General features: G+C 38.4%; 1 protein-coding gene across 5 annotated transcripts in view; it reads left to right on the forward strand.

The window, feature by feature from the left end:
* The window catches only part of LOC147378292 (uncharacterized), a 720,625-nt gene that overhangs the window by 256,138 nt on the left and 440,274 nt on the right, over nucleotides 1-24,213 (forward strand). For all 5 annotated transcript variants that reach the window (XM_086351929.1, XM_086351940.1, XM_086351898.1 and 2 more), the window contains exon 4: nucleotides 21,332-21,461. In XM_086351929.1, the coding sequence (XP_086208055.1) occupies nucleotides 21,332-21,461 (130 nt within the window). The remainder of the gene's footprint in view (nucleotides 1-21,331; nucleotides 21,462-24,213) is intronic.

The following is a 24,213-nucleotide window of genomic DNA, read 5'->3' on the forward strand; positions in this document are numbered from 1 at the left end:
ATCCTTTAGGTTTATGGCCAAGAAGTGTTGACCGTAAACTAATTTCACATGATTGATTAAAAATACTAACAACAACAACAAAACCCAATAAGTATCTCACAAATCCCATGGATTTTGCTACATCTCTTTGGTGATCCTATTGTTTCAAGAATATTAAAAGACTACATTTTAAGATAGAATCATGCATTATAAGATTCATGCATTGGAAGGTACATAGGAAGATGCATAGGAAGAGTCACTATCATTTATAATAAAATCTTCAATTTACCATAAAGTGAGACAAATAAATGCCCAGCCCATTTGTGGATTTAAATCTTGGAAAAAATCACTTAACCTTTCCATTTATTTCTTCTTGTGCAGAATGAGGGTGGAAGTAGAACTTGTGAATTACAATACTCTGCCAGATCTTCTCCAATCTGAATATTTTATGATTCTATCTTTAGAAGTCTCTGTTAATATGTGTCCCATGTACACATATGCACTAGCCAATTTTTCTCTATATATTCTCTCTATTCCTTATTAAGTCTTGATCCTCACTACAATTGTAACTTAAATTTCTGTATAACCGTGGTCTTGAATCTTTGCCCACTCAGAGCTGTATGTGTGTTCTCCCAAGCCTTCACTCTACACCCAGAACTGCTTTTTCTTGAACACACACAAGATACCTCACCCTTTCACTCTTAGGAGTCCATCTGTTCTGTGAAGCACTCCAGTGAAAATAACACCTACCACTTTGTGCTGTTAAACACATCTTTTACCACCCTTCATCCTGTAGATCTTGAGTATATTACTTAAGATGAGCACTTTTCTTCCTTCTTTGCTTTTAATTATAACTGGTGACATGCTTTATAAACTCACAAAGATAATATTACTTTCATCCCATGTATTGGGTAGAACCATTTATAACAATGTGACAGCTGTATAAAGTGGGTTTCATTGCAGGTAGGGTAATAGATTAGCTCCGTGGTTTTGCATACTGTCAAGCTATTTGTGGTACAAGTGTGGGTCCTGTGGGTCCTGTTATCTTTTTTATCTGCTGTAGTTGAAAACTGTAGCTCTACAATCATCAGCTATTTCAAGATGATGATGGTGTTATAATCAGTATTGTGGAGCCAGAGTGACATAGTGTAAAAGCATTATTCAAACTTTCAGACCTGGGTTCAAATACTATCACCAGTACTCATTTGCTGTGTGATCCTAAACAAATTAAATGACCTTTCTGAATCTATTTTCTCAAATGCAAAGTTATGAAAATAATCCACATTTTAGGTTTACCATGAGGGTTAAGTGAAGTCATATGTAAAAGAACCTATCACAGGGCCTAACACTAGCCTGTTCAACATATGCATATGTCTGTGATCCAAACCTCTACCAATAAAAAACTCTCTACTTATCTCTCCATGTGAATTTTACCTCAAGCCCTTGTATTAACATGCTGAAAAATGGACTTATTCCACCCGCCTCCCACAACCTACTACTACTGTATTCTGACCCTGAACAAATTGTGTTGCTACTCAGACATTGTCCCAAAGCAGACTCCCTTCTCTTTCACTCCGCACATCCAACCAAGTGCTAAAAGCAAATGGTTTTCAACTCTCACTTTCATCCCTACCATCCCTTAACATTAATTCCTTAATTAAGACTCAAAATACCTTCCTTGGATAACAGTCGTTTCAGTCGTGTCCAACTCTGTGTGACCCCATGGACTGCAGCCTACCAGGCTTCTCTGTCCCTGGGATTCTCCAGGCAAGAACACTGGAGTGGGTTGCCATTTCCTTCTCCAATGCATGAAAGTGGAAAGTGAAAGTGAAGTCGCTCAGTCGTGCCTGACTCTTAGCGACCCCATGGACTGCAGCCTACCAGGCTCCTCCATCCATGGGATTTTCCAGGCAACAGTACTGGAGTGGGGTGCCATTGCCTTCTCCCTGGATAACAGTACTGTCTCTAAATCAGACCTCAACTCTCCATCTACGGTGTTGCAATTCATACTCTTTACACTGCTGCCAGGGAGATCTTTTAAAACAAAGATTTTAAACATGTTATTCTCTTGTTTAACATCATTCAGTATTCTCTATAACTTTTTGGATAAAATTCAAAGTTGAGCATGACACACAAAGCTCCCTCTAGTTTGAAAAGCAAGTATCCTCCATCCACTGAGACCCCTCTCATTATTGCTACCCATGTCTCTACAGTCACCTCAAATAGGAAATTTTTGTCTCTTTTTGATTCTCCTCAGGCAAGGATTTGGTAGCAGGGAGTTTATTTGGTGGCTATATAAGGAAGCAGAAATGAGGGAGGAGGAATAGAGTGATGGGGTGTTTTTTCAGGGTATGTCAGTGAAGTCCTATACTGAGCGATAGAGATTCATTCCTGGAAACCTCTGAGAAGCCTGTCATACTATCTGAATTGTCAGAAGAGCAGGCAGCTGAGTCATTCTTCTACCATGTCTTGCTTCCCCCTCCCCTGGTTGAAGGATATCTTTGGGTATAACACCCCAACCCTTTCAGGCTGCATTTGTTCAGAAGCTAAATGACTTTGAGAACTCGAGAAAAGACCCTTAAGTGTGAAGTGTTGGAGTGGGATGTCACCTCTGAGTTTGCACAGAACTGCGTATTACAGCTGTAGCTGACATCACAGAAAGGCCATTGAGCAACAAAGAGATGGCTCCATCATGCTACGGTTTTCCACCTTCACAGAAGTGTGTCCATGTGCTTAAATGTCTTCATTCCCTCCTCTTCTCCACATCATATAATTAACACATACTGAGATCCGAAGTTGTAGTTCCAGAATTGGCTCTGCCAGGATCCCAAGTATTATCTCTCTCTCTCGGATCACAAGAATTATCTGGAAATCTTTCTTCTCAGCATCCGTAGTATTCAGAGTGGTGCTGTACCATGCCACACATCACAATCAATGGCACTTCTGTCTCTAGGATAGAAGCATCTTGAGGGTGAGAAATGTATCTTACTTGTCCTTGCTTCTAATTACAGTACAATACCTGAATATTTTAGAGCTTGAATCAGTATTTGTTGAATGAATGGAAGCATGAATGATTAAACAAAAATGAATTCCCCAAACTAATCTTCATAAAACATAATTACTTATCATATCATTTCTCATCAAAAGTCATCCCTAATGGTACCTTGCTGACACATAATGACTAAATTCTCTAACTTGGCTTTCCCAAACTGTTTTTCTAGCCTGATTTCCCATTATGCCCATTTAATAATTTTGGACTTCAGATACAGTGCTCATTCACTGTCCTGTAGAAGTATTCTAGATCTCTTTCCTCATGCCTCTGGGATTCTATCTATTTTTAAATGTGCATCTTACTCTTACACATATTTTGAGGACAGTTTAAACCCTGTTTTTCTAAAAGAAAAAAATAACACATTTTTTGACAATTAGCATATAGTGGTCATTTTCTCTTCTCTGAATTCTTACATTTCTGTTTGTCCAGTGATTACTAATAACAATGCCATATATATGTCGCCTGCATGGACTATATCTCTTCAATTAGACTCCAGGGTTCTCAAAGTCAGATTCCATTTCTTGAATTTAGTTTGGAAAGATATTGTAATTCTTGGTATCTAATTTAGTATTAAAGAGCCTCTTAATGAAAGTGAAAGAGGAGAGTGAAAAAGTTGGCTTAAAGCTGAACATTCAGAAAACGAAGATCATGGCATCCGGTCCCATCACTTCATGGCAAATAGATGGGGAAATAGTGGAAACGGTGTCAGACTTTATTTTTCTGGGCTCCAAAATCACTGCAGATGGTGACTGCAGCCATGAAATTAAAAGACGCTTACTCCTTGGAAGGAAAGTTACGACCAACCTAGACCGCATATTGAAAAGCAGAGACATTCATTACTTTGTCAACAAAGGTCCATCTAGTCAAGGCTATGGTTTTTCCAGTAGTCATGTATGGATGTGAGAATTGGACTATGAAGAAAGCTGAGCACCGAAGAATTGATGCTTTTGAACTGTGGTGTTGGAGAAGACTCTTGAGAGTCCCTTGGACTGTAAGGAGATCCAACCAGTCCATCCTAAAGGAGATCAATCCTGGGTGTTCATTGGAAGGACTGATGTTGAAGCTGAAACTTCAATACTTTGGCCACCTGATACAAAGAGCTGACTCACTGGAAAATACCTTGATGCTGGGAAAGGTTAAGGGCAGGAGGAGAAGGGGACGACAGAGGATGAGATGGTTGGATGGCATCACCAACTCAATGGACATCAGTTTGGATTAACTCCGGGAATTGGTGTTGGGCAGGGAGGCCTGGCGTGCTGCGGTTCATGGGGTCGCAAAGAGTCGGACACGACTGAGTGACTAAACTGAACTGAACTGAATCCCGTACCTAGAATGGGTTCTGGTATGTATATTGCAAGCTTAATACTATTTCTTTATGGATACACAGACTATTCAGACATATACTGACAAATCAGTCATTTCAAATGTACCCATGACTCTGGCTAGTGAAATTAGAAATGAATTCTACTAAAAACAAGTCTTGAGCTTACTGATGAGGCAAAGCAGATAGAAATTTGCTTAAAACTTTAGCTGGTCGGGGAAGCTTCCACACATGCCCTGGGCAACTAAAGCCCGTGCGCCACAACTACGGAGCCTATGCTTAGAGCCCATTGGCCACAGCTGCTGGAGCCTGCACATCTAGAGCCTGTGCTCTGCAACTAGAGAGGCCGCCACAGTGAGAAGCAGATGTCCTGCGATGACCAGTAGCCCCTCCACGCCACAACTGGAGGAAGCCCACGTGCAGCAGTGAAGACCAGCACAGCCACACACAAGCAAACGATTTTTAAAAACAACCAGAGAATACAAGTTCATCTTTGATGAAAGTTTAAAGCAGTATTGAAATTTATCTTAACAAATTTATTTAGGTTAATGTTTTAATGAGGGATTGTGAGATGTAGTTAAATGATTTTAAAATAAAGCCAGTTATATGGCTATTGCATTTTATGAATTATTAATATTTAAAAGATAAGAACTTTTAATTTTGAAAGAACTGAAAACAATTAGATGGAATTTTTTCTTTTTTGTAGAGGAAAACTGGGAGACTAGGGGTTAAACATTGGTACAGATTTGTACTGTAATTAATACATTTGTATACTCTCAATTTTTTATTACTACTGTCTGTTATATAATTTAATGTAAAATACTAAAATGTTAAAAAAAAAATCTTCCTTAATTTTCATCCTTTCAAGAAATGGAAGCACAGATATGGATGTGACGAGAGTGGCACTTTAGCTTTTTACTCTTTGTATTATTTAATATTGGACCATTTATAAAATATGGAAATTAAACATTTTAAATAGACATTGGTTTAATCAATCAATAGATCTGAACTAGGAGACTAGGATGAATGATAGAAAAATCATTTGTTCATATTTAAGGAGTTGAACAGACTGACCTTTGTTTAAATTATATTTTATAAGCTTTAATTAATATAATTCTGACTTTTCAGCACAACATTGTTTTCAGGTAAATTCTGTGGGGTTACTTGTTTTTCTTTTTTTAAAACATGATCAACTTAAGCAGAAGATTCGCTTATTGTATGGGAGAAAAGGAAAGGATTAAAAAATATTCTTCCTTCCCCCACAAGGCTATCTTTCCATTAATTCTTCCAACATTAATACAATGTTGCTGACTATGTTATGTTGTTACTAGGTTGTGTTAAATCAAGAGAATAATTGGACATTAAGATTCAACTCTGAATACATTAATTAGATGATTTCTTTATTTCTGTCTTAAGTTACTAATGATTTCCTCTCCATAACTAGGAAAACTCTGAAGAACTCATTAGCCTTTTGGGATTCTATAGCTACTTTAAGATGATTTTGGGGAGATGTCCTCTTTCTGGTACCAGTAGACTCTCTATTAAGTTCCAAAAATTAAAATTTCAAAAAGAAAGGGTACTATTTAGATTCAAAATGCACACCCTTCAGGGGGTTATTTCTTTTCAGATGGAATATGTTCCACAACAATGGTACCTATGGAGAGACATAAGCACCCCATGAATACTAATATGCTCATCAAGATGATCACTGAAAAGCCACAGTTTTTTCTAAATGCGGAAAGTCTGTAAATATCTCCTCTACATGTGGAAGACGTGGGCCATGGTTTTCGGAGGTTTTGTGCCTTGCTGCACTGGAAACTCGTTGTGATCAGATTCTTGTTCTTATTCACCTTTGTGTTCCTAGTACCTTGTCTAGTACAGGAGGTGCTGAATAATAATAAATATATAAATAAATATATATATATATTTAAATATATAATATATATTATATATATATATAAATATAAATAAATAAATATCTGTTATCAGCTGATTAATAAAATCACTTAATCTTTTTGAATCTTTAGTGTATTAAACCAGAAATTATGTCAAAACTTTTCCTGTTTTAATATTCTATGAATTTTAAGCCGGCATCCTTCTGTAGATAGTAAAAACTTTTCAAAAAGGTTTTTCAATAAAAACTTTGCAAAGAATTTATTCTATCATAATATTATAAACTGCTAAATGTAATGATATTTCCTTTAAGTAAAATCTCACTTTAAAATTATTTAAAAATTTAATCAGATACTTTACCTGGGTCTTCAATATCAATGTATACATAGTGAAACTCATTAAATCCTAATTCCATTGAACAAAAGATAGGGTGATGATCTGAAGTGGTACCAACATGGAGTTCAGAGCTGGGAAAAGAACTCCAAAGACAAACTCAGCCCTGATCACCATTACCCTCCTTGGGCCAGTCCATCTGTGATGATTTTTTCTACTACAGTTGGCCCATGTACCTTGGTGCATCTTCTACTTAACACAGTGAATATTGTCACAGAAGTCATCAGTATAAATTGAATTTTTGTAAATTAGATCACAGCATTCAATAGAGTTACTGAACTTTAGCACCTGCTGTGGGTAGAACCAGATCTTGACCTCACATGTTTATAAACCAGTGAAAGAAACATGAGCACACGGATGATGATACTGTGAGACGTGGTGCTGTTGAGAGAGCAAAAGATGCATCACTCCTAGGACTAACAAGGAAAGTTCTGGGAAGCCATGCCTTGGGACCCAGCAATAAAAAAAAAAGCAGGTTGCAAATGGTCTTCAAAACTCTTTTTTTTTTTTTCCCAAATAACAAGCTCTGGAATTTACATGTAGTAAGTTTGAGTTTTCTATGCATTTTTTTTTCTGTAAAACAAGTTTCCCCAAAGAGCTAAAAGTCAAATGACTCAAACAGAATGGGAATTTTTTACAGCTTCCACTTACTGCCTATTATCCATTTAGAATTGCTTATGCTTCTAAAAGCTGCCAAATATGCTTTCACTTTCTACATAATCATTATAGGTAAAGACAGATAAATGGGTTTCTTTCAGTGTTTTCTTTGAATTGACAAGCAGGATCACTCCGTGTCAAGGAGATGTAGTGCTGCTTTTCTGTTAATAGTAAGCTGTAATATTACAGGTATTGTAGTGACTGGTTAAATAGAAATAATTATATTAATTTGACAATAATGAATTCAGTTCAGTTCAGTTGCTCGGTTGTGTCTGACTCTCTGCAACCCTATGGACTGCAGCACCCAGGCTTCCCTGTCCAACACCAACACCTGGAGCTTACTCAAACTCATGTCCATCGAGTCGGTGATGCCATCCAACCATCTCATCCTCTGTCGTCTCCTTCTCCTCCTGCCTTCAATCTTTCCCAGCATCAGGATCTTTTCCAGGGAGTCAGTTCTTCGCACCAGGTGACCAAAGTATTGGAGTTTCAGCTTCAGTGTCAGTCCTAATGAACACCCAGGACTGTTCTCCTTTAGGATGGACTGGTTGGATCTCTCGTAGTCCAAGGGACTCTCAAGAGTCTTTTCCAACACCACAGTTCAAAAGCATCAATTCTTCTGTACTCAGCATTCTGTATAGTCCAACTCTCACATCCGTACATGATTACTGGAAAAACCATAGCTTTGACTAGACAGACCTTTGTTGGCAAAGTAATAATGTCTTTGACAAGAATATTCCTCCATAATTTTATTTTACCTGTTCAGTTCAGGTAATGAAAGTAACATGCTAAAATAACTCAAAACAAGTTTAGATTTGCTACTGGATGAATTTTGTTTTTGAGTATTTTTGACCACACATTGTATTCTAAGCACTCTGTAGAGACCTGGAGATGGTAATGAGGACAAAAACTAATTAAGTTCCTGCACTAAAAATAAAATTTAAAGTCTGTTAGGAAAGACATAGATCAATTCAATAATCACACAATAAATGTGGAAAATAATAAAAGCAATAGAGTCATGAAATACAATTTAATGGTTTTGGGGGTGGGTGGGTGTATATGTGGGTGAGTGTTGTCCTGTGATTATATTTGCATTTTTAAATACTCTATCTTCAATGTAATTGGTATTGCCAACAGCAGATGTAAGGAGAACAGTTAGAAAGTCCAGAAAAAAAATGACCATGTTAGTTTAATGTAATACTAGTGATGATGAGAGAAGTAGACAGATGAGCAATTATTACTTCTGTAATGGATTTAAGGCAATTTAAGCCTTAATATTTATCAAATGTCTATAATGTGTCAAGGGCTTCCCTGGTGGCTCAGCTGGAAAAGAATCTGCTTGCAGTGCAAGAGACCCCGATTCGATTCCTGGGTCAGGAAGTTCTCTTGGAGAAGGGATAGGCTACCAACTCCAGTATTCTTGGGCTTCCCTTGTAACTCAGATGGTAAAGAAACTGCTTGCAATGCAGGAGACCTGGGTTCAATCCCTGGGTTGGGAAGATCCCCTGGAGGAGGGCATGGCAACCCACCCCAGTGCTTTTGCCTGGAGAGTCCCCATGAGGAGAGGAGCCTAGTGGGCTACAGTCCATGGGGTCCCAAAGAGTTAGACATGCCTGAGCAACTAGGTGCAAGCACATAATGTGTCAAATGCTCCTTTACCTGCTAGGGACACAAACACAAATATGTTAAAAAAAAAAAAACTCTTCCCTCGAGAAGCTCCAGGTTCACCATGACATTTCCGAGTATGATCAACTATACATTCATCAAATATCTGTGTGTGTGTGTATGCTCAGTCATGTTGGACTCTCTGTAACCCCATGGGCTGTAGTCTGCCAGGGTTCTATCTCCATGGGGATTCTCCAGGCAAGAATACTGGAGTGGGTTGCCATTTCCTACTCCAGGGGATCTTCCCAACTCAGGGATCAAACCCATGTCTCTTGTGTCTCCTGTATTAGCAGAGGGATTCTTTACCACTGTGCCACCTCAGAAGCCCTATAAAGTAGCTAATGTCAGATAATTCATGTTTTTGTTTGGTTGCCCAGTCATGTCCGACTCTTTGTAACCCACGGACCTCCCTGTTTCTCACCATCTCTGAAGTTTGCCCGAGTACATATCCATTGCATCAGTAATGCCATCGTGCCATCTCATCCTCTGACCCCCTCTTCTTCTGCTCTCAGTCTTTTCCAGCATCAGGAACTCTTCCAGTGAGTCGGCTCTTTGCATCATGTGACCAAAATGCTGGAACTTCAGCTTCAGCATCAGTCCTTCCAACGAGTATTCAGGGTTGATTTCCCTTAAGATTGACTGGTTTGATCTCCTTTCTGTCCAAGGGACTCTCAGAAGTCTTCTCCAGCACCACAGTTGGAAGGCATTAACTCTTTGGCACTCTGCCTTCTTACAGTCCAGCTCTCACAACCATATATGACCACTGGGAAGACCATAGCCTTGACTATACGGACCTTTGTCTGAAGAATAAAGTTTCTGCTTTTCAACACACTGTCTAGGTTTGTCATAGCTTTCTTGCCAAGAAGCAATCGCCTTCTGATTTCATGGCTGCAGTCACCATCCGCAGTGATTTTAGAGCCCAAGAAGAGGAAATCTGTCACTATTTCCACATTTTCCCCTTCTATTTGCCATGAAGTAATGGACACGGTTGCCATGATCTTAGTTTTTTTAATATTTAGTTTTAAGCCAGCTCTTTCAATCTCCTCCCTTACCCTCATCAAGATGTTCTTTAGTTCCTCTTTGCTTTCTGCTGTTAGAGTGGTATTATCTGCATACCTGAGGTTGTTGATGTTTCTCCCGCCTATCTTGATTCCAGCTTGTAACTCATCCAGCCTGGCATTTCTCATGATGGCATTTCAACATATAGGTTAAACAAACAGGGTGGCAGCAGACAGCCATGACTTACTCCTTTCTTAATCTTGAACCAGTCATCTGTTCCATACAGGCTTCTAATGGTTGCTTCTTGACCCGCATACAGGTTTCTCAAGAGACAGGTAAGATGGCCTGGTATTCTCATCTCTTTAAGAGTTTTCCACAGTTTGTTATGAACCACACAGTCAAAGGCTTTAGCGTAGTCAGTGAAACAGGTAGATTTTTTTTGGAATTCCCTTGCTTTCTCTATGATCCAACGAATGTGGGCAATCTGATCTCTGGTTCCTCTGCCTTTTCTAAACCCAGCTTGGACATCTGGAAGTACTTGATTTGCATAATGCTGAAGCCTAGCCTGCAAGATTTTAAGCATAACCATGCTAGTATGGGAGATGAGTGCAACTGTCCGATGGTTAGTACATTCTTTAGTACTACCCTTCTTGGGAATTGGGATGAGGATTCACCTTTTCCGGTACTACGGCCACTGCTGGGTCTTCCAGATCTGCTTACATATTCAATACAACACCCTGATGGCAACATCTTTTAGGGTTTTTAATGGCTCCACTGGAATTCCATCTCATCCACTAGCTTTAGAAGTGGATCCACTAGAAGTGCTTCCTAAGGCCCATTTGATTTCACATTCCAGAATGTCTGGCTCTGGGTGGCTGACCACACCATCGTAGTAACCCAGTTCATTAAGACCTTTCTTGTATAATTCTTCCATGTATTCTTTCCATCTCTTCTTGATCTCTTCACTGTCTACTAGGTCTCTACCATTTCTGTCCTTTATTGTGCCCATCTTCGGGTGAAATGTTCCCTTTGTATTTCCAGTTTTCCTGAAGAGCTCTCTAGTCTTTGCCATTCTGTTTTTTCTTCTAGTTTCATGCACTGTTCATTGAAGAAGGCCGTATTGCCTCTCCTTGCTATTCTTTGAAACTCTGCATTTAGTTGTATATACCTTTCCCTTTCTCCCTTGCTTTTTGCTTCTCTTCTTTCTTCAGCTATTTATAAAGCCTCCTCAGATAACCACTTTGCCTTCTTGCTTTTCTTTTTCATTGGGATGGTTTTATTTACTGCCTTCTATACATTATTGTGGATCTCCATCCATAGTTCTTCAGGCACCCTGTTTGCTAGATCTAATCCCTTGAATGTATTTGTTACCTCCACTGCATATTCATATGGGGTTTGATTTAAATAGTAACTGGCTATCCTAGCGGTTTTCCCTGCTTTCTTTAGTTTAAGCCTGAATTTTGCTTTGAGAAGCTGATGATCTGAGCCACAGTCAGCTCTAAGTCTTGTTTTTGCTGACTGTATACAGTTTCTCCATCTTTGGCTACAAAGAATGTAATTAATTTGATTTCTGTATTGACCATTTCATGATGTCCATATGTAAAGTCATCTCTTGTGTTGTTCGAAAAGGGTGTTTGCTATGACCAGTGCATTCTCTTGGTAGAATTCAGTTAGCCTTTGCCCTGCTTCATTTTGTTCTCCAAAGTCAAACTTTTGACTTCCTGCTTTTGCATTCCAATCCCCAGTGATGAATAGAAAATCTGTTTTCTGGTTTTAGTTCTAGGAGGTCTTCTAGGTCTTCATAGAACTGATGGAGTTCAGCTTCTTCGGCATCAGGGATAGGAGCACAGACTTAAATTATTGTGTTATTGAATGGCTTGCCTTGGAAGAGAATCAAGATCATCCTGTCATTTTTGAGGTTACACCCAAGTACTGCATTTCAGACTCTTGTTGATTATGAGGGCTTCTCCATTTTGTCTATGGGATTTTTGCCCACAGTAGTAGATATAATGGTCATCTGAATTAAATTCGCCCATTCATGTACATTTTAGCTTACTGATTCCTAAGATGTCGATGTTTATTCTTACCATCTCCTCCTTGACTGCCTCCGATTTACCTTGATTTATGGACCTAACATTCAGGTTCCTATGCAAACTGTTCTTTGCAGCATTGGGTTTTACTTTCATCACCAGACACATCCAAAACCACGCGTCATTTCTCCTTTGGTCCAGCTGCTTCATTCTTCCTGAGGCTATTTGCAGTTCTCTTTGGCTCTTCTCCAGTAGCATATTGGCCACCTTCCAACCTGGGGACTCATCTTTTGGTTTCACATCTCTTTGTCCTTTTGTACAGTTCATAAGGTGCTCATGGTAAGTGTACTGGGGTGGTTTGCCGTTCCATCCTCCAGTGGATCGTGTGTTTTCAGAACTCTCTGCTATGACCTGTCCGTCTCAGGTGGCCCTACACAGCATGGCTTATAGCTTCATTTAGTTACAAAGCCCCTTTGCCATGACAAGGCAGTAATCTGTGAAGGGGAGATAGTTCATATTCACCATCATTAAATTTTGCTGCATATTATTTAACTTTCACTCGGGGATTCTTTAAGAATCAACAGAAATAATGCATTTGGAAACACTTTCAAAGTATAAATATAAGATGTTCATTTTCCTCTTTATAGCTTTCTTATAATATCTAGCTTAAGCTAATATTTAAATAAATTTTTGTTTCCTAAGTACACACAGAAACTGCACATTATATAACAAAATACCATAGACAAGGTGGCTGATGGCTTTGTAAATAGACATTTCTCATAGGCATGGAGGCTGGGAAGCCCAAGGTCAAGATAATAGCAGGTTCTCTTCCTAATGAGGTGAGGAAGCAGGCTCTTCCTGGTTTGCAGACTGCCATTTTCTTGCTATGTGTCACATGCAGAGAGAGACTTCTGGTTTTCCTTAATCCCATTATAGGGGCTGCACTCCCATGACTTCATCTAGACCTAATTCTCTCTCATCACTTTGGGAGTTAAGATTTTAACATATGAATTTTGGGGAAAAACACAAACATTTGGTCTACAATGGCACCCCACTCCAGTACTCTTGCCTGGAAAATCCCATGGACGGAGGAGCCTGGTGGGCTGCAGTCCATGGGATCGTGAAGAGTCAGACACCACTGAGTGACTTCACTTTCACTTTTCACTCTCATGCATTGGAGAAAGAAATGGCAACCCACTCCAGTGTTCTTGCCTGGAGAATCCCAGGGACAGAAGAGCCTGGTAGCCTGCCATCTCTGGGGTCGCACAGAGTCAGACACAACTGAAGCGACTTAGCAGCAGCAGCAGCAAGAAGTCTCTAGAGTATGCTAACCAGTGACAAAATAATTTACACTAAAATATGTGCCTGGTAACAAAGGAGGTGACAGACAAATGTTGGGATTACTGAGTTTCTTCCAGTGGTAGTATCACTGCAGTGCCTGCACTTTCCAAAGTAGAAGTAAAATTAGGCTTCTCTAGTGGCTCTAGTGGTAAAGAATCTGCCTGCAATGCAGGAGACCTGGGTTCAATCCCCAGGTTGGGAAGAAACCCTAGAGAAGGAAATGGCAACCCACTCCAGTACTCTTGCCTGGAGAATTCCATGGACAGAGGAGCATGGCAGGCTGTAGTCCATGGGATTGTAAAGAATCGGACACAACTGTGCGATGAACTTTCACTTTCAAAATTAGAGTTGATGTTATTTCACACATTTGAATTCAGGGTTTTTCAGACCATTAACTTTTTATTTCCTAACTTTTCATTATATACAATTTTAACATGAACAAAAGTAGAGAGAATAATAATGATAATGATTCCTTATTTCCATTACCATCTTCAACAATTATTAACATTTTAGCAATCTGATTCCACCTATTCCTCACTTTATTTTTGCTTTTTAGCTGGAGTTGTTCAGTCTCTAAGATGTGTTTGTTTGCAATCCTATGAACTATCCTTAATATCCTAGAGTTTGCTCAAACTCATGTCCATTGAGTCGATGATACCATCCAATCATCTCATCCTGTCATCCGCTTCTCTTGCCCTCAATGTTTCCCAGCATCAGGGTCTTTTCCAATGAGTTAGTTCTTTGCATTAGGTGGCCAAAGTATAGGAGGTTCAGCATCAGTCCTCCAATGAATATTCAGTGTTGATTTCCTTCATGATTGACTGGTTTGATCTCCTTGTTGTCCAAGCTGTTTAGTTGGAGTATTTTTAAACAATTCCAGACAAAATATCATGATTTCACTGATGAATACTTTAGTATAAATTTCATTTTGTAAGGTATTTTTTAAACATAACCACTTCACTTTGATAATCAACCTAACAAAATTAACAAATATTTCTTAATATCATCCAATACTGTATTCAAATTCCCCCATTTATTTTCAAGATAATTTTTTTGTTGTTGTTGGTTTACTCAAATCTGGATTCAACAGAGTTCACATAAATACTCTACTTGGTGGTCACGTAGGTCTCTCTATCTGCAAAAGGCTTCTTTCTTCCTCTCTTCCTCTCCTTTGTTCTTCTTCCCCCACTTCCTTCTATCCTTTATTTTCAGGCGTTCTATTTGCTTGAAATACCAATCATCCATCCTGGGAAAATTGGACATCCCTTGAGTCAACAGCGATCTTGTTCCTCTATCTCCTGTATTTCCTATAAATAGATAATTCGATATAGGTTTCATCAACAACTTAGCTAAAGCTCTTCTGAAAGCATGGCTTGCAAAGAAGGACCCCAGTGCCAGTGCCAGTAGTTTATTTGGAAAGTGACTCCAGAAGACAGAACAGAGGAGTAGCGAGAGTGGGCCAGGAAGAACAAGACCATTTAAGGTTGTGTTACCAAGGTGACAACTGTAGACAGCAGAGCTCTGTTCAGTGGGGACCTCTGGGGAGTTTAGAAAGCACCTCTCAAGCTCACCACTGGCTTCCCTTTCCCCTTGGTTGAAGGTTTCCGTGGAAGCTGGTGCTTGCACACAGTGAACTGGAACCATTCCCCAGACCTGCAGCTGAGATCGGAGGTGGGCAGAGGGCTGGGATGTGAGCACCAGAGGCATTTGCTACAACTAGTTTCATTCTAGAACATTTCACATGTGATTCAGTGTATGCTTTTTGTGTGAGACATGTAATGACCAGGTGCCCTGTTTGAAATGATTCTAAACTTGAAAAGTCATGTCAACTTTTTAAAGTTCTTTCAATAATCTTTCAGTAATGATTTTCCATTCATTGATGATCATTGCCTGTATCCATCATTACTTTCAGGGTTGCAAGCTGGTGATTTTTCTAATTCCATTGTTCTTGCTCTATTCACTTGTTGGAATTTTTCTAAAAGATAAACTTTCTTTTACTAACCATTTAGTTACCTCAAAGCAACTAAAGACATAAATTCTTGATACTTTCTCCTCCACCCCTTTTACAAATTAATTTACAGTGTAATGAGTTTGTGCTCTGACAACCTCTAAGGTAATCTATTGAATCTTTTTTTCTTCCCTTAAAACAGTAGGGAAGCATTTCCATGCTATTAAAAAATGGTGGGATGGGGATAGGTTTTTGGTTGTTTCACATCATTAACAAGTTATCAGGCTCTCAGGCTTAGTAAAGGGAACAGAGGCATAATAGGATGAATGGATAACTCAGCAGTAGGCAGACGACAAGGAAGGCAAGATAACTCTTGATTGTAGCACAAGATGAGTCAAGGAAGTAAGGCAAGCAATGGTCTTAGTGTGGGCAGAACTCACAAAGTTGCTTGCATAAATTAAGAAGTTTGAAACTCCAGATTTCTGTTGCTGAAGTGCATTTTAGAGCTCTTGGTTCTCAAAATAGAAACCTGGATCTTTTCAGTCCCGTTTTCCTAAAATGTTTTGTAAAGGAATGCTAAAAGACTATGAGTACCGGTCAAATTAAACTGTAAGCCAATTTATCTCACAGCTAAGTAGGGTCAACAACTCACTGAAGTTTGCCTGTAATTTTCCCCATTTCAGCACAGAAAGTTCATCACAGAAACTCCCTCAAAAAAAAAAAAAAAAAACACAGAAACTCCCTCAAGTCCTAGGCAAACCTGAATTGTTGGTCACTTCAGTTAAAATGAACCTTTTTAGTGAAAAGATGTTTATAAACTATGATCAGTTTTGAGGAGTATATATGCCATTTCCTTAGTCTGCTGGCTGATCCTGCTATTTTTCCCTTTCAGAAATTCTCCTTTGTGACTGCCAGCGTGTGTTTATAAGGAACTAAGAAGGAAAGGCTATGTTCTCTATTCAAGGAACAGAGAAAGTGAGGTCACCAGGCCGCATGGGGATCAAAACATTGCTGTTAGCATCACTAACACCTGTTTTAAGTTAATCTGAAAATGAAGGCTGGGAATAATGATTCTGCATAATCGTTTTTGTATTAGTTGTATTTTGCTGGGAAAATTAATCTTTTGAAAAAGTATTTTCTTGTAGACTTGAAACTGAGTTGACAGCATTACTAAAGACATATTACTCAGTTATTATACCATGTTATATATTTGTGAAATCTATTTTCCTATGCACATCTTTGTACTATGTCCTGATAAATATCTTATAATATTTTGGTATAACTAAGTGGCTCTAATTGACTAGAGGCAATTATTATGACATATAATACTTTTTGCTTCACCATCTGAATACCTGTCTATGGGATAAAGTATCCTTCTATGACCTAGCTCTCTTATATCTTACCTGGTTACCATATTTATGTGTGTCTTTGTCCTAATCTGATATGCTGCAACCAGACAGATGTATCACTTCCATCCATTAAAATTAGCCAACTATTGGGATTTTATTGCCTTCAGATCCAGCATATTCACAGATGGGATAAAAAGAATGATTCAGCTGCTTCTCAGAATCCCTACCTTATTGGCAAGATTTTTCAACTGTGGCTCTGACTAGGAAAATTTTAGCAAAAGCAATGTGGGAAACATGTAGGAAATTTTTAGTGCCCAATATGCAGATGATTGGAATCCAAGGTATAATTTAAAAAGGAAGATAATTAACAGTCACATGGGTTACTTCAGTTTTTATTTTGCAGACAACTTTGGGCACACTGACTCATGAAAACAGAGCCTGGGAACAACACAAATGATATTTTTGAACATCAGCCAACATATCAGTAATCTGTTCCAGAGAATGAAGAGCTATTGTTGCTTTAGCCTGAATCTTCACATTATTTGTATTCTATTTCTGATGGTACAAATATAAATAATGCCTTAAAAAAAGACTTTAGTTTTGGATTTGGTTGAAGTAGATTTTGGATTCTTAGGGAACCATGGGAAAACCAGCACACCTGTCTAAATTTAGGTTTCCTCATCTTTGAGTGATAGAGATGACTGCTCAGCCAGCATCACAGACTCTTTATCAGGATCAAATGAGATAATGTAGAAAAGATGGATGGATTATAAGGTAATAATCAACCAAATGTCAGTTATAATTATAGAGCTACTATTTCTAGGCTTTGAGGGACACTTTCTATTTGTTGGGGCTTCTCTGGTGGCTCAGAAGGTAAAGAATTTGCCTGCAATGCAGGAGACCCAGGTTCAATCCCTGAGTGGGGAAGATTCCCTGGAGAAGAGAATGGCTACCCACTCCAGTATCCTTGCCTGGAGATTTCCACGGGCAGAGGAACCTGGTGGGCTACAGTCCATGGGGTTGCAAAGAGTCAGACACGACTGAGCAACTCTTTCACTTTCACTTCTATTTGTTGATATATTTTTCATAAAAATCATGTCAAATTAAAAAAAATACTCGAGCACATTATGTAATGCTTGGCGCAAGGTAGAGAGTCATTAAATCTATTCTTTTTTAATTTATTGGATTATATCTCCATGTGTATTTCTTTCTAGAAAGAAAATAATATGGAATTATATCATATATCTGGACTTTGGATGCTGGTTGGGGTTTTAAAATATTCTATCTACAGATATTGTCTTCCTTTGTACTGAACTATTTTAGGAGAGGAAACAGACTGTGTATTCCTAATAATATAATTTTTATTGCACAAAATATCACTGAGTTACTGTCTACTGTTTTAAACATTTCTCAAGGAAAAACTTTCATCCTGGACTAAACTAAATGTCTAAATAGATCGATTCTTACTCTGAAGTACTGAAATAACATTTTAATGCCACTTCCAAAACATAAATTTTGCTGTAGTTTTTGAAAGGTGAATAAAATCTTTGAAGCTAAAAATAAAGGAGAGACTATGACAATTATTTTACTACCAAAATACAGACACACACACTCCATTTGTTACTTTCTAATTTAAATAATGTAGTGGCTACTGAGAGACATCAACAATATTTTTGTCAGGTTCTACTATGCGCAGATGACAATTATCAGACATTTTGGGTTGTATAGGGCCTTTGGGTAGATTTCTTTAATTTTGTCCTAAGTGCTTCCAATCGTGTTTGCTTTCTTTAGGTTTTACTGCATCACAGGGAAACAGATTTCTTTCTCCTGTGACAAAGAGAGAACCCAGGAAGGGGCAAGTTTTTTCCCCCTCACAGGTGATGGAGTTTGTATAAAGAATGCAGTGGATAATAGCTGGCTTGTCTTCTGAACAGATGGTGATGGTCTTGTTGCTAGGATAAGGCCTCAAGAATTTAGTTTTTAATTCCACATTATTTGCCTCAGTGCCATGAATATCCCTAGGTTTCCCAAGGCAAAAAAAAAGAGAAAAAAAAAAAAAAACAAACTCACCCAGGAAGAGTGACACAGAGAGAGAGATGAGGGGACAGAGCAAAGATTGGAGCCAGGTCAATAGAGACTTTGGGGAAAATGCCTGCTCAGCTGTCTGCAGTTACCTGAGTCTGAAAGGCAGGCAGGAAGAAAGATTGGTTTGGCAGAAGAACTAGATCTTTTGATGCCTCTGATACCACAGAGAAAAATACCCATTTCTTCCTATTAGAAGTCTGTTGACTTTCCTAATTAAGATAAACATGTTTCTGAAGGAGTTAGCTCTTACAGAATGACATTTACAAAAACAGCTATATATACACACGGGAATGTTTGCCAAGAATTTGGGCCAATGGTGGTCTAGGAAGCATTTTACAGAAATATTTTTAAATAGTCGCCATATCTAAAAGTGAGCGACTTTCATTCCCTCCACTCAATTAAATATCTAATTTCAACTCTAGGAGATAATAACTGAGGTGTTCTTTTTTTTATGTATATAAATGAACAGTTAGAAAACTGTTAAACACATAGCCCTGAAGCATGAAAAATATATTCGTTTAGCAGCTTCATTCTTCTATCGCTAATTTATTTCAGAGAATTTCCTCTAGTGTAATTTTCAATAAAATGCTGTTATTTTGAGGTCTTCTTTATTGAATACAAGAGTGATGTATATGATTATAGGCCAATAGTCTAAAAGACTTGAGCATTCAGCTACGAGTGAGGGTGTGTCTGTGTGTTAGAACAAGATTACCTGCCAGGGCTGTTGGATCACATGCTTGAATTAGTCACTTCCATCAAATCCTCCATTATGTTGCATGTCCTCCCCTCACCACACACACACACGCACACACGCACACATGCACACACACACTGTAACTGACATTACTCGCTTGTCTCAGAACTCTCTGGATGCAACTTTAATCATTCAGTAATTGACCATATAATTTTTATGACTAATGTGACTGGTGGCATTGTGCACAAGTCTTTCACTTAACTTGTCTCACTGTCAAATGCTAATGTGTGTTTGCTGAGTCTCTACACTCTGGTTCAGACTAAGATGGGGCACCTGCTAGTGCTGAGAAATTTATACCTCACTCAAAATTGGTATTAGGCATAAGGTATTGCAAGTTGTAGCTAAATCTTGTATTATTTCGATGGAGAGTATAAATCACATACTATTGTGTTTCAAAAGCTGCCAATTGCACTCAGGTTTTATATTAGTTTGTTTGGAGGGAAAGGATGTCACAGGTTTTCTCCTTTCCACACCTCCTCTAACCTGGTGATTATGACTCACTGCAATTCTGCCTCCCCTGACAAACCTCCAGGTATTTTAGGGCTCTTCTTGTGAAATAGCCAAACATTTGTCTTTTTAAAATCCCTTCACTTGTCAAAATTACCTGTTTGGTGTTATACTTCCTCAGGTCCTTTAAGTAAACTCTCTGTATGGTCTGATTGATTTAATTTGAGGTAAGGTGTTAATGACTTATTAGTGTCTTCGTAGATAATATCCTTGCTTTCTGGTAAAGATTTTTAATGATGTGTAAAAATAATGACCAGTGATTAGAATTCTAAATGTTACAGGAAAAATGGTAATAAGAACGTGGGGGGAATGGAACAGATATTTTTGGCAGAAATGCTTTTCACTATTTCTCAACATGTATCATGTAGACAGCTGCCTTTTCTACTAAATGTCTGACCAGCCCTGTTTTAGAGAAATTTTGCCATATTCAACTATATGTGTGTCTGGAGATGTGGTAGACACCATAATCTGGCTCTTTACTTATACTGGCTGAGGCATACTATAATATAAAATGTGTCCTCCAGAAAAGCAGACTTCATTTAAATAAACAATTGTTTTAGATATGCCCCATTACTAAACTACTTATTTGGCCGAATTTACTTGAAAAATTATTTCTAAACTTATTTGCATGGCTGTGGTGTGCTCAGTTGCTCATTCGTGTCTGACTCCTTGAAAACCCATGGACTGTCACCTGCCAAATTTCTTTGTCCATAGAATTTTTCAGGCAAGAATATTGGAGTGAGTTTCCATTTCCTATTCTTAGGGGATCTTCCTGACCCAGGGATTGAACCTGCGTCTCTGCATCTCCTGCATTGACAGGCATATTCTTTACCATTGAGCCACCTGTGCCATCTGTATTTGCTCTATATTTGGACAAGTAGGTTTTTAAAAAAGACCATCATGTTGTAGAATTACCAGATCCCCAGAAAGCTGGCTTTAACAGCTGTAAAGTCCTCTTGAATGTGGCCTTAAATCTCCCCCTCCCCTTTTAAACATACAGAGTTCATGCTGGCAGCAGACTTTAAAAAGCTGATTTACTACTATTCCCACTTAACACTTTCATGATTTGAATGACCACTAAAGGCAGCTTTGAAACCAGAAAGAAAAAGCGAAAGGTCATAGCTGTTGCTACAGAAAGCTTGTTGGGTTTTGTGGAACCAGTTACTTCTGATTAAGACATTTCAATTGGCCAAGCTTATCAGTGGGCATCGAGAAATGGGTTTGCAAAGAGGTCTGCTTGGAAAACAGAAAAATTAAGGCTGGAGAAAACAATCATGAGCTTTTAAAAACATTGTTTTCTCTATATGTACCTCCTTTTCCCCCTTGATTTTAATGAACTGTGTATGTTTTTCTGACAGCCACAAAAACTATGCACTGCGATATGAAGAGAAATGCCATTGTTCTTACTGGGTCATTTCCTATCAGAGCCCATCAGGGGGTCCAGGCATTTACAGTGAAGACCAGTAATTGTACTATCTCGCTTGGTGGGTAAGTCATTCAGAAGGGAACAAACTGTTAAAACTGAGCCTGCTATTTTTTTGGTGAGTATGTTATCAATCTGTTTAAGTAAACTTTGGTATTACCCAGAAGATTGTTCTCTAATTATTATATTCTTAATGCTGTGTTCAAATTGTGTGAATGTTCTGTCTTAAATGAACTCCCCTGCATGTAGATTTTTCAGGGATCTCTAAATAGAGGGTGGTTTCATTATGTACCACAGCTATGGATACTTTACATACAGCCAAGTGAGTTAAAGACAAAAGTTTTTTTTTTTTTAGCAGTTTAATGAAAGGAGTGTAAATTTATGTACAAATATGAAAAGTATAGAGGAAAAAATGAGGATATTATTTGATATTGTATGGTTTTATATCTAAGTGTAGAACTCACACTCCTGCTTTGTTTCTTGGCAGTCCCTAAACAGCTTAGCATTGGACACAGCATAGAATAAAATAAATAACTGACCAGCATAATGGATAGAAATTAATTAGATCTAATTACAGCCTGCTTCAAGTGCAAAAAATAAAAGGAGCAGATTTAGAAAAGATGTTTGGGGGAAATTTGGGATTAGAATAAAAGCAGGATGTCCATTGAGAAAGCTAACGTTTCATCCCGAATCAAAATACTTCTGATTCATGGAATGTGGACTAGCTGGAGGGAAGGAATGACAAAGATAAAATAAAGGGATGTGTTGGCTTTATAGTCTGCAAATGATTGACTTTATAATTATATATTGGAGAATATGATTTCAGGGCACAGTACACCAATCAAAAACTTTTGAGATTATGACTAAGTAAACTAGAGTCTGTGAAAGTTGTGAAAAGGAAGGAATAGTTCTTCCTAGGGAGCTGAACCAAACTGTCAATTGGGTACATGGAGAGTCTGACTCAATACAATAGAGATAATACACACCATATGGTATGTTATCTGAACTATATGTTCCCTATGCTATGCTATGCTATGCTAAGTCACTTCAGTCATGTCCGACTCTGTGTGACCCCATAGACAGCAGCCCACCAGGCTCCCCTGTCCCTGTTCCCTACTATTGAATATTTTCAGTACCATTTTGAAGCTTGTGAGATTTATTCACCCTTTGTCTTGTATAGTCTCCCTGGTGGCTCAGATGGTAAAGCATCTGCCTGCAATGTGGGAGACCCGGGTTCGATCCCTGAAGATTCCCCTGGAGAAGGAAAGGGCAACCCACTCCAGTACCCTTGCCTGGAAAATCCCATGGATGGAGGAGCCTGGTAGGGTACAGTCCATGGGGTTGCAAAGAGTCAGACATGACTGAGCAACTTCACTTTCCTTTTCTTTTCCTGTCTTGTATTGTTTTTAACTTTTCCTAGTAAAAAGGGAGATAGTTATATCTTACTGAATATATATGTTAGTATATTCTCCATGAAAAAATATAAAATCATTCTTAGTGCTTTAAGAGAATGAATTATTTTTATTTCCACTGCCTGTAGATTATTCTTTGTGGTTTCGTTTTTTCTATTCTATTTTAACAAATGATTTTACTCTTTTTTTCTGAGCCCAACACTATAAAGAAAAGATGAGAAAATTAGCAAAACAGAGAAGAAATAGAGGGCTTCCAGGTGGCTCAGTGGTAAAGAATCTGCCTTTCAATTCAGAAGATGCAGGTTCAATTCCTGGGCCAGGAAGATCCCCTAGAGGAGGGAATGGCAACCCACTCCAATATTCTTGCTTGGAAAATACCATGGATATAGGACCCTGGTGGGCTACAGTCCATGGAGTTTCAAAGAATTGGACACAATTGAAGCCACTGAGCTCACACTCACCCTCTAGAATGTACTTCAAATCATAAAATGTTGTAACCATGATGATGCAAGAGCTGATTTACTCAAACAAGATCCAAACTCATTCAGTCATCTTTCTCTAAACCTTAGAATTTGACTATGAAGATTATGATATTTGGTAATGCATTTGAATAATATCCAAAGGGATTCCTTTTACTCTGTATTTTTTGCAGAGAGCAAAGATAGAGAGAAGTGAAAAGGAATAACATTTAACAGATAGTTATTTGCCAGGCACTGGGCAAAGTGCTTTTAAATGCCCCTTTAATAAAAATTTTCTCTTTATAAGAGCTATCCAGAATAGCTTTCTTGATTCTCAATTACCATATAAGAACATAGATTCAGAGAAACTAAATAACTTGCACAAGTTGATGAGGGCAGGAACCATGTCTTCTTCCCTCCTCCTCTCATTATCCTCTCTCTTAATACCTAGAAATAGTTGGCACCTGAGTAGTACTCATTACATGTATAGTTCATCTTACGTTGAATCCAGTTCCAAAACCTGTGTTTTCCTCATAATTGTTATAGCATCCATACTCTGAACTAAACTATATACAATTACTGAATTGTGTTAGCTTTAACTATATGGTATTTAGAGTGTGCTTTTTTATTAGTAGTATTTTTTGTATACTTCAGTTAACCAGTATGGGTTTGGTGAAAGCTATAAGCCACTCCTTAATGGAAAACTGGAGAAACTTTAGTCAGCAGTTGTCCCTGTGGTTCATCTCCAAGCCCTGTTCCATCTGTTCAAAATAAATTACCATCCAAGGGTAAGCTGCCCCTCAACAGTATAGGGTCAAAAGAATCTGGTCAGCAGATGAGAAAATACATTTGGCTGGCTGCTTTGACCCAATCCATTTTCCTCCAGATACTCCCCACCATCCAATGTAAACCAATGTGGATATCATCTCTCCAGATTTCTCTAGGAA

This window comes from Bos grunniens, chromosome 2 (genome assembly GCF_055505025.1).
Source record: "Bos grunniens cultivar Pamir isolate PY7600 chromosome 2, Bosgru_T2T1.0, whole genome shotgun sequence".
Lineage (NCBI taxonomy): Eukaryota > Metazoa > Chordata > Mammalia > Artiodactyla > Bovidae > Bos > Bos grunniens.